Below are 14,164 nucleotides of genomic sequence, written 5' to 3' on the forward strand. Positions count from 1 at the left end.
GGGTAATACTTGTTTAGAATTTGTTCAGCCATCCTCTTTACCATAACACTTCTCAGAACTGTTAATGTGCTGATGTGCATTATGAATCTCTATGAGGAGGATATAGCATCTGGTCTTTCTCACCTCTCCCCTCCTTTTTTTTTAAAAAAAAAAAAACTCTTCAAAGAGAATGTCCTTGGGCAGGAAACATTTTGGGAAAAGGTGTTCCAGACCACAGTTTCTCAGCCTTAGCTCTATAGACATTTGGGATCAGACATTTCTTTGTTTGGGGGCCGTCCCGTGTCAGTGAAGGACGTTTATCAGTGTTGCCCCCCACCCAGTTGTGACAATCAAAAATGTCCCCCAGGGACAAAATCTAGTTAAGGACTATTGCTCTAGATTAATATTGCAGTATTCCAGGAAATTATTGGATACATTAACAATTTCTATCTGAAAGTTTCCTTTTAATGTGGAAGAAATAATAGTCTAGAAAGTGGAAGCACAGGTAGAGAAGGTTCAGTACATTCTGCTGTAATAAACTTTCTGGACTTTCTGGATCCACTTTGTACCCTGGCCTGATTTTCTTTTCTTTCTTTTTTAAACATCTTTATTGGAGTGTAATTGCTTTACAATGGTGTGTTAGTTTCTGCTTTATAACAAAGTGAATCAGCTATACATATACATATATCCCCATATCTCTCCCTCTTGCATCTCCCTCCCTCCCTCCCACCCTCCATATCCCACCCTTCTAGGTGGTCACAAAGCACCGAGCTGATCTCCCTGGGCTATGCGGCTGCTTCCCACTAGCTATCTATTTTACATTTGGTAGTGTATATATGTCCATGACACTCTCTCACTTCATCCCAGCTTACCCTTCCCCCTCCCCATGTCCTCAAGTCCATTCCCTGGCCTGATTTTCTAATAATTATTATGTGGAGAATTTACTGCAAAAAATAATTTCAAACTTTACAGAATATTATATGGTAGAGACAAAAAGTATATTTTCCATTAAAACACTAGCCAGATATTTAAATTGATCTGCATATGATGATACTGCACTTTTCTAAAATCCATTTTTTCTTTTTTTCTACAGGGCTATTTTCTTCTTTTTGAGTCCATGTTAGATTCTGTCCTTTATGCAAAGAACAAATACTTGGCAAAAGGAGGATCGGGTGAGTATAAAATTCTAGTTTTAGTAATCTAATTTTAGTCTGGCAGACCAAATGGACCTTTGGATTTCAAATAAACTATGCATGACTGAGAAGTTCCCAATAGAGATGAAAGACATTTCCATCAGAGGAAGCTTTAAGACATTTGTTTAGTGTACCGTTGATAGTAGAACATTATATAAGATATGCAGGACTCTTAAATTAATGGCATTCTCATGAACACTTTTAATAAAAATACTAAGGACTAGATTCGGAAGCTTTTTGATATTCAAATAAAAATCTAACAGAGACTCTTTGATTTTTAATCTTTGTGACATTTAGGGTTTTTTGGGTTGTTTTTTTGTTTTTTTGTTTTTGTTTTTGTTTTTTCCCAAAAGAATGTTTCATACTAGGTTGGAGATCATTCACTTTGGTAGCAAATATTCCATGACTTCACTGAATGTATAAACCTGGCTTCTTTGTAATTTTAACAAGTGCATTTAAGTAGTGAGTGGTTTCTACTAAGTTTTTAAACCACAGTATACCCAATCAGTATTTTTAAGTAGATCCCAATAAATTTGGAAGGCTTCCTTTTCATGGCCATGGTGAACTTTTAATCATATTAGCTCTGCGTACTCAAAGTGAGATTGTGTTTTTACAGGCTTTCTGCCGTGAACAGTTGTTTACAAATAAGTGTGCTCAGGGATTATGTTTTGCTCATCTTTGGCTCTTCACTGAGCTCCACAGCTCCTGGAACATAGATAGAACATCATACATGTTTTTTGCATTGAATCATTAAAACTGAATTGAATAGCATGTCTCCCTTCATTCACCTTTCCCTGTACTTTCCCTTTCTCAAAGCTTCAGAACCAATAAATCACTTCCATGGTCAGAGTACAGTTGATAAAACTGTTATATAAAAGTGGGTGAAAAGGAGGATACATTTTGAACTGGTGACATAAAGCACTTGACCATACTTATGCCTCCTGCCCGTCCATGTTCAATGAAATTACTTTGGCAGTAAAAATCAGTAAGGCCAAAACATAAAGCACAGAGAAAATTCTCCAGTACAGTTGAGTTCTTTTTATAATAGCATTTAAATAGATTGCCTTTGTTTTTCAAAATGCTCTCATTTTATCACTGTATTTCCTGCAACCATTTCAAGATACGCTTCTGATCTCTGACGTGAACGTGGCTAGAACTTTTAGATATATTTTACCCTGCAACAATTGGCTGTATCTCTCAATAATTGCCGTGATTGTTTTTTAAAGACAACTACACTTAATGACTAAAAACTAATATTATCTACCATTTGTTGATTGCCCAATAGTTGCCAAATAATATACTGTACCTTTATTTATCTTATTACATGTAATCCTCACAACAGCCCATTGAGATTTTAGAAACATAGGTGTCCTGGATGGTACATATTAAGTGTCCGAGCCTTGAATTTTTTTTTTTTCTAAACTCAGATCTGCCAGACTCCAGTATTCTTGTTCTTTTCACTATCCCTTGTTGTTTCTTTACTAAAGTGCATTTTATTGAATCTAATTCTTGCCTTGAAGTTGATCTAGGGAAGATTCAGAAAACTGTTTGCATACCTCCCTGAGTGGTGTTCATTGATCTTACTGAAGGACTGACAGCAACTTAATACATTTAAATTGAATTCTTGATGAAATTGATTAAGAACTTACAGCCATGTGAATAATGAGGTTATAGCTGAAACAGTGGCAGAGCTATTTCCCATCATCAAAGGGATAAAGTGGAGGCTTTATTCTAGCTCTTTCCATATTTTTATTTAACTGCTGTTAGCACTAAGATAATATGGAGGTATATTGAAGAGAGGTCAGCATTTAACTTCATAAGCAGTGCTGTTGAATGTTACTTGTTAAAAGAATCAAGAAAAGTAGGAAAAGTCAGAAATGAGTAACATGAAGTGGTTTAGCCTATTTTGTGTATTTGAGTATGCCTTGATGAATAAACAAAGTTTTCTTTCATGTTTTTCTGAAGGAAGGATTTATTAAGCAATTAACAATGTCAAGATTTTAGAAAGAATGATTAAATTATGAGAGAGGGAGACTATTGGAGACCATATAAGCATGAAGGGACCACAATTTATTTTTACATGAATCCAGGTTCAGTTTATGTCTCACTTTATATTTAATGGCATGGAGTAAAGCCTTTATAAAACACACTCAGCCAATAACTTGAGTATTCATGCTCCTTATCACCAAGCAATTCCACAGTACTTTAGGAGGTACTCATTTACTACTGTTATCACTAATAAAAATAAAGCTTTGTGAGGATTCCCTGGCGGTCCAGTGGTTAGGACTCTGCACTTTCACTGCTGTGAGCCCAGGTTTGATCCCTAGTCAGGGAACTAAGATCCCACAAGCCACTCAGTGCGGCCAAATAAAAAAAAAACTTTTTTAAGTTTTGTAAAGTTAGTGAAAGTGGATTTACTATTTTCTTCTATTATTAGCTAAGACTTACTAATTGTGTATCAGAAATTGTTGTGTTTTACATTCAGCCAACCAAGAGATCAGGAGCAAAACCAAGAAAATGTTAGGTTGAGATCAATGCATATTTTTACAAGGAATTAAGACGAAAACCAATGTATATTTTAGGATGACAGAATAGAATGTAAATGCTTTATACCCTAAAAGTGTCAAATACCACATCTCACAAAAATTGTAAAGGGAATGCAGGAGGTAGGTGGGAAAGTGTGTATACTTAAAATGGATTTATCTTTAATAGGAATTTATGGGATATCATTTAAAGCTGACAACTCAAGTAATAGCATTAGAGCACATTTAGCACTACAGAGGTAATATTAAAATGATATTGTTGATTAAAATTCAATGGTGAGGCTTGTGGTCGTTGATCCTGTCTGTATCATGATTGTAGTGGTGATTGTATAACTCTATGTATTTATCAAATCACATAGAATTATACACCAGAAAGGACAGAGAGTGAGTTTTACTGCGTGTAAATTTTACCTCAATAGAGATGACTTAAAAAAAAAAAAATGAGTGCTTCCCTGGTGGCGCAGTGGTTAAGAATCCGCCTGCCAATGCAGGGGACACAGGTTCGAGCCCTGCTCTGGGAAGATCCCACATGCTGCGGAGCACCTGGGTCTGTGCACCACAACTACTGAATCTGAGCTCTAGAGCCCGTGAGCCACAACTTCTGAGCTCACGTGCCACAACTGCTGAAGCCCGCACACCTGGAGCCCGTGCTCTGCAACAGGAGAGGCCACCGCAATGAGAAGCCCGTGCACTGCAACAAAGAATAGCCCCCTCTCACCACAACTAGAGAAAGCCCACGCACAGCAACGAAGACCCAACACAGCCAAAAATAAATAAATTAATTAAAAAAAAAACAATGAAGCAGCATCTTCCACCTCCTTCAGGTCAAATGAATTATGACATAATTTGATTTCTAGCTATTTTGAAAAATATATTAAAACTCTGTACTAACTCTATACCTACTTCTGTAATTGTTGTTAGTATTATCAATACATCTCTTTTTGTAATTAAAAAAATAATTGGGTGATTAAGAAGAGGAAAGGAAAGGTAAGAACAAGGAAATATACTAACTTTATCATTACTCACAATAGGAGATTAGTAAATACTGTTAAAAATAGACAACTAAAGATATTCTGTAAGGTTGTAATTATAAAGTTAGCTACTAGAACAAAAAAGCAAACTTCGTAAATAAAAGAATTAATACTTAGGAAAAAAGCAAAAAGACCATGTAGTTGAACTACTTAAAAAACAAAATAAAACAAAAACTACAGATACAGAATAATATAAAATGGTAGAGTTGTGAACAAGAAAAAGTTCTCATATCAATAATGTAAATGGACTAAATTCATTTATTAAATGAAAATATTTCAGATCGGATCACAAGAGAAAACCCAATTCTGTGCGCTACATAGTGACACACCTAAAACAAAATTATATAGAAAAGTTAAACTTGGGTTAAAAAAGATACTCAGGCAAATAGAAAAAAAGTCATGATATTGATACCAAACAAAAGGGAATTTGGGCAAAATATTATATAATTATATGAATAGGGCTTAGCATTAAGGAGCAAAGTCATGCCCATCTTCATAGCTACTGAAAAGGTTTTTATATATAAAATGAATAATCTGAAAGTTTAAGAATGGAATATTTACCTAGTTAGTTTCCAAGAATCTCCCCACAAAATATCTACTAATTACAAAAGAGAAAAGAGTAAATTTCCATGCAGAAGCCTAGCAGACTCCACTTTATTCAAGTAATCAGGGTTGACATCCTCCAGATTTGGACCAATGGAAATTGTAGGAGCACAAAGAAATAATTCGTTGCTTTGAAACTTCCTCAGAACTAATAATAGTTTTGTAAAATCATAATTGTTGCATAGAAATGTAGGCGCCCATTAAAGGAGACATCTTCCATGGTACTGGAAAAGAATGTTGTTTTCATTGCCTTTCATTGCAAGGAAAATGAAAGGTTTCTTCCCCCCTCATATGGTCAGAACAAAACTCAACTTTCTTATGAGGTCCTTCAGAGTGTACATCTTCTCTGATTTATAGTTGTCAGGATTATAAAGTTGAGCACTATGTTCAGTACAAAGCAAGTTACTAAGACAGCCGTTTCCTAAGTCAGTGTTTCCTAATCTTGGCAGACCATCACAGTCACTGGGGCCTTTTGTGAAAAATACGGATCTTCAGACTCCACGTCAGATCTTCTTGAACCAAAATCTAGGGGAAGAGTCCTGTCGTAAGAATTTATTTAAGACGTACCCAGCAGTAGGTATTGCTGCCTCTGAAAAGTAGACACAGGTTTAGGTGTATATCATTAGTAGAGCCTAAGTCCTGAGCTCATGCCTAACTTGCAAGGGAGGGAGGGAGGGAAAGCAAGTTTTTGTCATTTTCAGCTTTTATAGAGGGAAGTAGGCCCTGCCTCAACATAGGAAATCTCTCAAACAGTTCAGAGAGGGGGCAGCAAAATAGTGGCAGATATGTACTATATACACTGACAGATCTGTCTCTCTCAGGTTTTGCATTAGAATTTTCATTGGAAACCTGATCTATGCTAATAAGAAATTGCCTCTGTTATAAAGTCCAGGTTTACAAATATACTTTTCTTACTATTTCCTTCTCTGTAGAAAGCTGAGCTGTAGAGTTTACTGACTCCTCCCCCATTTCTGCTTGGTTGCTCTCCTTTTTAGGATCTCTTTTGCCTTATCACCTCATTCCTTTACTCAGATGGAATGGGTAAGGCTGAATGTTTCCATTTTCCTCACTTTGCCCTGAAATTTTATTAATCTCTAAACTTTCTCAACCCTTTTTTCCTTCCTCTTTCTTTTCCAACAGGTGCTCATTTACTGTGGGATAGTCGAGTTCCTCTTTCCTTTTTTTCCATTTGAAAAGCATAAAATATGGCATCATGAATAAATGGAAAGCATAAAGATTTTGCAGTCAGACCTTGAGTTAAATCCCTGCTTCATCAGATGATTAGTTACCTAGTTAGCTGATGAAGACCAGTAATTTGGGCAAGTTACTTAACTTTTCTGAATTTCAGTTTCCTTATCTGAAAAATGAGGATTATAATCCAGCTTTATAGAATCAATCAAAAGTCTAAATGAGATGCTTGACGTAAAATAGTTGCTCAATAAATGTTAATTCTCCTCCTGAGTTATAGCTGGTAAACATGAGATTAGTGTTAAGTTTATACCTTATAAAAGTTTTGAAATGAATTTAGGCATCATGGTATTATCACCTGATGTTTGTATAGTACATACCTCAGTGTCATCAGCCACTAACACTGTCTCATAGTGCGTAGAGGTTTCTTTAGTATTTCCATAATTTACTGTGTACTTCCTCATCTTCAAATCTATTTTTCCCACATTTATTATTTTTGTTCTGTTCAGTGATATTGCAGTAGTGTCATTTTCTACTTTTTTTCATATTATAATTTTTCAATGCATATTGCAGCAACATTTTAGCCTAGTTAAGCTTTAGAATGTGGGCCTAATCACTATTTATACATTTATTATAAGTTAACAATGAGAAAATGTTCCAATTTCCAAATAAATAGTTAATTTTTAAGATAACCTTATTATATAAATTAATTTTTTAAGCTTATTCAACTCCCAAATTATTTATGCATGTCAGTCATTGTATTGTTGACTATTATTTCACTGAAGTCTTTCTCCATGTGGTTCACATATATTGTAAAAAGGACAGTCTATTTTGATTTATTTATTATCTCCTTTCGTTCTAAACCTTTTTCCTCTCTGGTTATTTATATACAAGCAGTGATGCTAGTGTTTACTAGGAATTGTTTCTTTATGCATCTCAGTCTTATCCTTTAGTGTCCAAAAGTTTGTGAGGCATTTCTAAGGGATAAAGGATTTCCCATCTTTATCTGTTCACCATGTGAGCTGTTCTAGTGACAGATGAATTCTGGGCAGTGAATCGAGAAGGACACAGATGTCAAAGCCATGAATTTATAAATGGTCTGTTAAGAGGGTGCTTTTGTCCAATCAACACTTTGTTAATTTCACCTACAAGAAGGAATAATTATTCAATTATGATTCTTTCTGACAAAAATCAGATGACAAATGTGTCAGAATATGAAGGTAAAGGATTAGTCAGGATTCTGACAAGTGGCCCAAAATTTTAGCCAGCTGTGAGGAGGTGGATAAAGAATCAAATTGACCTATAGCATTGATAACAAGTCTTTCATAAATATTCATAGATCTTACTAACTGAAAGATAAAAACTAATTTCATTTCTAAATTCTAACAAATACAGGAACCATGATTTTCTGTATTTTATTTTATTTTATTTTTTTGATTTTCTCTATTTTTGTGAAATATAATTAGCTTGAAAAATAAACCTTGAGGGACTTCCCTGGTGGTCCAGTGGTTAAGACTCAGTGCTCCCAATGCAGGGGACCTGGGTTCGATCCCTGGTTGGGGAACTAGATCCCACATGCCTGCCTCAACTAAAAGATCCTGCATGCCTCAATGAAGATCCCACGTGCCACAACTAAGACCCAGAGCAGCCAAATTAATTAATTAATAAGTTAATATTAATAAATAAGTAAACCTTGGAAAAGTTAAATCATATTCCTCTTTAGTCTGTTTCTTCTCATTACCAACATATTTTCAAAACTTTTAAATTAGTTTTAGTAACTTACAGTTTTTCCTTATGAATGAAAAAGTTATCCTTATTTCTTAGTAATATTACTAACTAGTACATCATATTGCTTGATACAGAGCCGGAGTTCAGAAAACTTTTTCTACAAAGGGCTAGATAGTAAGTATTTTAAGTTCACTAAGATTTTTAATAATATTCTAAAATAGAAGAACTCTGTGAACCATGTTAAGTAGCTTGAATGTACACTGCACAACTCCAGGGGCTATTTGGACACTGTGAGTGGTGCTCCCAGAAGTAGCGCAGTATGATGGCCCTGATAATGACCTCCCTCATCCGGTTTTCCCTCATCTATATCAGGGATATCTATATCTGGTGTGCTGCCTGTTTTTGTAGATAAAGTTTTATTGGAAAATAGCCATGCTCATGTATTTATATATTGTCTGTGGGGCTTTCACATCACAGCAACAGAGATGAGTAGTTTCAGTAAAGACCATACACAAAACCTAAAACAGTCACTTTACATAAAATGTTTGCTGACCCTGATCTGTACCCTTATTATGTTCCTCTTTAAGGGTGAAATTAACAGGATATAATGTTGGAAAGCTTACATGATGGTAATATTAAGTCTGACAAAGTATACAAAAAGAAGTTACCAACTATCTAACGTTGCTTCAGAATTCTGTTTCTTCTTCAGTGTTTCTCATAGTAAGGACCTGGTTCAGGAAACTAAACATACATACCTTTCCTGTAGCAGATACTCTTGCTGGGTCAGCATTTACAGTAGCACATCATTTACTTTGAAGAATTTGCATTGATCAGAAATTTAAACACAGTCAAGAGGCTTAACACATCTGTGGAGGAAGAGGAGGGTAGAAGTAACTCAGTTTACACAGCAGTCGACTCCAGCCCAATGCAGCTATCATATCTGCCTTACATGCCCCCTTAGAGAAGACTTGAGAAACTTCTTATCAGTGACATAGCACCAGTTATTTTTTCTGGATATCTCAAATGTCAGGTTTGGAAGAAGCAATTGCTTTGATGCCAGCAGATCTTATCATGGGCTTTATTTAGAAGACAATTTAGTGCTGCTGTCGTTGAATAATAAAATTCCTACAGCTGTGGAGAGAAACAGAGTTTGGGGGAAGGAGAGGGTTATTTCTCTGCTGTTTACGTCTGAAGGCTAGTTAATAATAGTAAAATTATTTCCTTTGTGCATTTCTTTGGCACATATGTACTTGATTTCAGTTTGTTGATATAGAGGTATGTAATTTATATTTGAATTCACGAATCCCCTAAATGTTGACATTTGAAGGACAAAGTTAATTTTGCCATTTATTAGTCCAAAAAACAGAACATCAATATTATGTTTCTCCCTGAACACTCTCTTCCTTTACCTCTCTTTAACACTTACTCTCTTGGTTTTCTTCTTACTTCTGTGGTCTAGCTTCTCAGCCATTTCTTTTCAGCCTCCTTTTCTTCTACTCATCCCTTAAATTCTGCTGCTCATTATGTATCCCTAGGTGACCTCATAAGCTCCCATAACTTATACTTGCATTTATGTGCTCATGGTTCCAAATTTATATATTGAACCCAGATCACCGCTTTTGAATTTCAGACCTGTATAGTCAGCTGGTTGTTGGATATTTTTACCTGTTTGTCTCATAAGCATTAAACTCTCATATTCCTCTTGAATCTGCCCTTTTTTTATTTCCTATTTTAATGGTTAGTACCACAGTTTACCCAGTTGCTAAGTCTAAAACCGTGTCATCCTTGACTCTTCCCTCTTTCTCACCTTCACAGCCAGGCGGTCTTACAGCCTTATGAGTTCGACCTCCTAAACACCCCTTGACTGTATCTCCTCCTTTCCATTCCCACAGCCGTCACTCTATTTCAGATCACCTGTATTATTACATTTATCTCTTAGTTTGTCTCTTAGTCTTGCTCCCTACCTTTTATTCTCCACATTGCACTCAAGGTGGCTTTTCTAAGCCCAAAATCTGATCAGGTTGCTACCCTATGTAGAATTTTTCGCTGGCTTATCGTTATCCTTAGTATAAAGTCTAATTTATTGATGTGGTTTACTCAGCACTGTTTTCTTTGGTCCCTCCTTTGTCGCCTTCTGTTTCACTGTTCCTCTCAAATTGGAGTGTACTGTGCCCCTACATGCCCACTGCCCCCTCTGCCTAGAACACTCTTCCCCTCCCGCTGGGAACTTACTTGGTCTTCAGTTCTTGCCTTAAACAATATTATTGTTCCCCTGCTATAGCCAAATCTGAGTTAGCTGTTTTTTTCTGTAGGTCCCTTAGTAACTTATGCTTCCCCTTTCTTAGTATTTATTACATCACTAATAATTGCCAATATGTTTGTCAGAATTGTGTAAATGTAAGTTTGAGTAGGGACATGTATCCACAGTCTGTAAATTAGAATAACCTATCAGCACACATTTGGTGCTCATAAATGTTTACCTTTTATAATGAGTAAGAGAGGGTAATATGAACTGGTCTTCTACACAACTGTAAAATTCTATCACACGACACACCTTTTTAAAGGATTTGTCTCTTCACGTTTCAGAGGAACATTTAAAGTAAAAATCTAGTACCTCTTTTACAGTCAGCATGTTTAATGTTAATAAATATGTTTATTTCAGGATTGTGTCCATCCTTTTCAAGTAATTTGAGTGGGAACCCATCATTGAAATCCTTGTTTTAATCTTACCATCACAGTAATAGAAATCTTTTATTTATTATTTTTTTTAAAGAGGCTACAACATGGAACTTGGTTATTTTCTCTGATCTACACCTTTGTTAATCCCCCGCTGCTAGTAATCATTTGCTAGCAATCTGTGCTGTTGGATTTGATATTTATATTTAGCCTTTAAAAATTATATTTTGTTATAAAGAGAGATAATGCTAAATTGTTGGATGTTTTATTTGTTACAGTCTACCCTGACATTTGCACTGTCAGCCTTGTGGCAGTAAGTGACATGAATCAACATGCCGATCGAGTTACTTTTTGGGATGATGTCTGTGGCTTCAACATGTCCTGCATGAAGAAAGCGGTTATTCCAGAAGCTGTGGTGGAAGTTTTAGATCCAAGGACTCTTATTTCAGACCCCTGTAGTATTAAGGTAGGTATTTTACTAATTTTATTTTCTTTAACAGTATGGCTATTTTTCTTAGTTTTCATTTATGAGTTTAGTATTTCAAATTAATATATTGATTTTATATATATATCTTCAAAACAGTAATTATTCTTTCTATTTTAATTAATCTAAAGCAGCTGGATGTCATAATATTTGCCAGTTCACTGTGTCATCCCTTTGGAATCACTTCTCTTTATATATTGAAGTTCCTTATACTGAAGGCTTGAATCATTTATTTTGGCTTGGTGAAGGCAAAAAGTCCTGCTGTACTGTCATTTCTGCTTCACCAGCACATTCTGGCCTTATCCTAGCATCTCGTTTACAGCCAGATTATTCGCTCATATACGTTTCACACAACTTCTCTCATTCAGATTTCTTCCAGCCTTTTCAGATTAAGTAATTATAGTGACTGTGCCCATGAAACTAAAACCCTACTATGTTCACATTGCTTAGTTAATTCCTTTTGTGTTTTAATCTTACTCTGCACCATGTTAATCTCTAGTTTTATTGTCAATTTTGCTATGTCGAATTTACATGGGTGGAAAAATAACTTTGCAGTGAGTGAAAGTCCTATTGCTTTTTTTAAAAAAAAAGCATTCTTAATTCATCTGTCTCTTAATTCATCTGTTTCAATTGTATCATCAAATAAATATAGCCTGTTCAGTGTTAAGTTCAGAACATTGTCTCTTCTTTTTTTAGTCCACTGTTACTTTCATAGTATCAATAATTGTTCTCTGCACAAAGTAGATATTCAGTTAGTGTTCATTAATTTTCTTAAATTGATAAGCTATTTTAAATTAACACATAAAGTTTCTCAACAACAACAAGCTGATTAAAATTGCATTCAGCTTTTAAGAAAAAAAATACAGCCTGGTTAATGACTGCAGGACTGTTCGCTGCCCTGGTATACTGAGTGTAAGGGGTTTATTTGGATTCTTTGACTCAGGGTAGGGGTGTAAGCCACCTCAGCATTAAGACTGAGCAGAAAGAGGAGGGTCATGTGGGTGTGCTAATTTCTCTCTCTAGTTATCTCTTTGCTTAATGCCAAAAAATGCTCTGAATAAGTAAAATAGTTGAAATAGAAAATTTAGGACTGATAAACAAAGGTGTTTAAAAAGTATATATATATATATATATCTATACCCTTTCTCTTATTTTGTTTGTTTAGGTAAATATAGTATGTTCTGTGTTCTGCAATCCTCCTATAAATAAAAGGCAACCATGTTGTAACGTTTTAAAATTTTTCTCAAACTATTTAAAATAGAGTATTGTCTCAGGTAGTCATATGAATTGTGTTCCCTGTACACCTACTCATGGTAAGTCAAATGTTGACAGCCTTTACAGCATCATTTGGTCACACTGCTGTAGCTGAGTCCATCTACTCTCCATAGTGAAATGGAGAAGGATTTGAACTAGGTAGGGCAGAATAAGAAAATAAGGATATTTGGCCATTTTTTTTCCTGAAGTGAATCTTCGTAGTTGGTTTTGCTCGGTTGGAATTGTTGTGGTTTTTCCTAGTATGTAACAAACTTCAGATGCACTTACAAGAGTGAACTCTAAAACACCTTGTCCTTTTAAATAGCATATGTTTTCAAGTTGGCATTTCCTACAAAAATATTAACTGTTATCACACATAATTTATTGTAAATGTATACCACCGGTGGTATACAGAATGATTTTAGTTGGAACACAGGAAAACATTTTTTATTTGAGAGTATTTTAATGTGTCTTAGAAAAACTTTAGCACAACAGAGCCATGATTTGATATATATTATTCTTATAAGAAGTCTAAGTTAAAAGTACTAATTTGATTTAAAGAAAAATTAGCTGAATAATAGTGTTAGTAGCCCTTAAATTTAGAAATAATCCCGAAAGTGGGGTGTGAATGATTAAAGTTGGCAAAGCATTGGTTTACAGTAATCCTTTTTGCATAAAAAAACGAAGGAATACTTATCTGGTTTTGTGTTTACTATTTTTACTAAGTTCTTCCCTCCACTCTTTTTTAATGGGTAGCATATAGATTGCCATACGACATCTGTCTCAGATTTGGAGTTCTCTTCAGATTTTACCCTAAAAATCACAAAGACATCATTGTGCACGGTAAGCTATTTCATTCTACTTTCACAGATCTCTCTAGTAGTGCGGTCGATTGGCAGGCTAATGAATTACCAGGCTTGTGATAAATGAAAAAGACTATTGCCTTTGACAGTCTATCTTTGTCTTTGTTAGACTATCCAATAGATCTGTTTTAATAGGTCAGTAGACTTCAAAAAAGTTAGTTTAGTTCAGAAGAGAAAGTATTAGGGAACCATGATTACAGAATGATTTTTCTTTATAGACTCATTATTACCTATCATATAATTAACTGAGAACACTCAGCTTTATCTTCATAGACAAAAATTAATGTCCTGCTCCTCCCAGTAACTCTTAACACTCAATTTAGATGGAAATAAGATGTTTATTTGGTGTAATATTTTATATTCTTGTGAGAAAAATAATGAAGAAATTGATTGTTTACCTTTCCTTAAAGAATCAACCTGGTGTAATAGAAAAAGTATGCACTTTAGAAGAGTTAGACAAATCTGGTTTCACATTTGGTTCTGCCACTCACTAATCTGTTACTTTGTTCAAGTTACCTAGGTAATCTGTACCTCAGACTAATCAACTGCTTTAAGAAAAATGTTAATAATCCTTTCTGTCTAGAAGACTAGTTACATTGATTAGTGAGATAATATGTGAAAA

At 34.9% G+C, this 14,164-nt stretch overlaps 1 protein-coding gene across 2 annotated transcripts in view; it reads left to right on the plus strand.

The window, feature by feature from the left end:
- Positions 1–14,164, plus strand: part of PRMT3 (protein arginine methyltransferase 3) — a 142,856-nt gene that overhangs the window by 77,996 nt on the left and 50,696 nt on the right. For both annotated transcript variants that reach the window (XM_036862275.1, XM_036862274.1), the window contains exons 11-13: positions 1,073–1,151; positions 11,220–11,407; positions 13,436–13,522. In XM_036862275.1, the coding sequence (XP_036718170.1) occupies positions 1,073–1,151; positions 11,220–11,407; positions 13,436–13,522 (354 nt within the window). The remainder of the gene's footprint in view (positions 1–1,072; positions 1,152–11,219; positions 11,408–13,435; positions 13,523–14,164) is intronic.

This window comes from Balaenoptera musculus, chromosome 8, assembly GCF_009873245.2.
Source record: "Balaenoptera musculus isolate JJ_BM4_2016_0621 chromosome 8, mBalMus1.pri.v3, whole genome shotgun sequence".
Taxonomy (NCBI): Eukaryota; Metazoa; Chordata; class Mammalia; order Artiodactyla; family Balaenopteridae; genus Balaenoptera; species Balaenoptera musculus.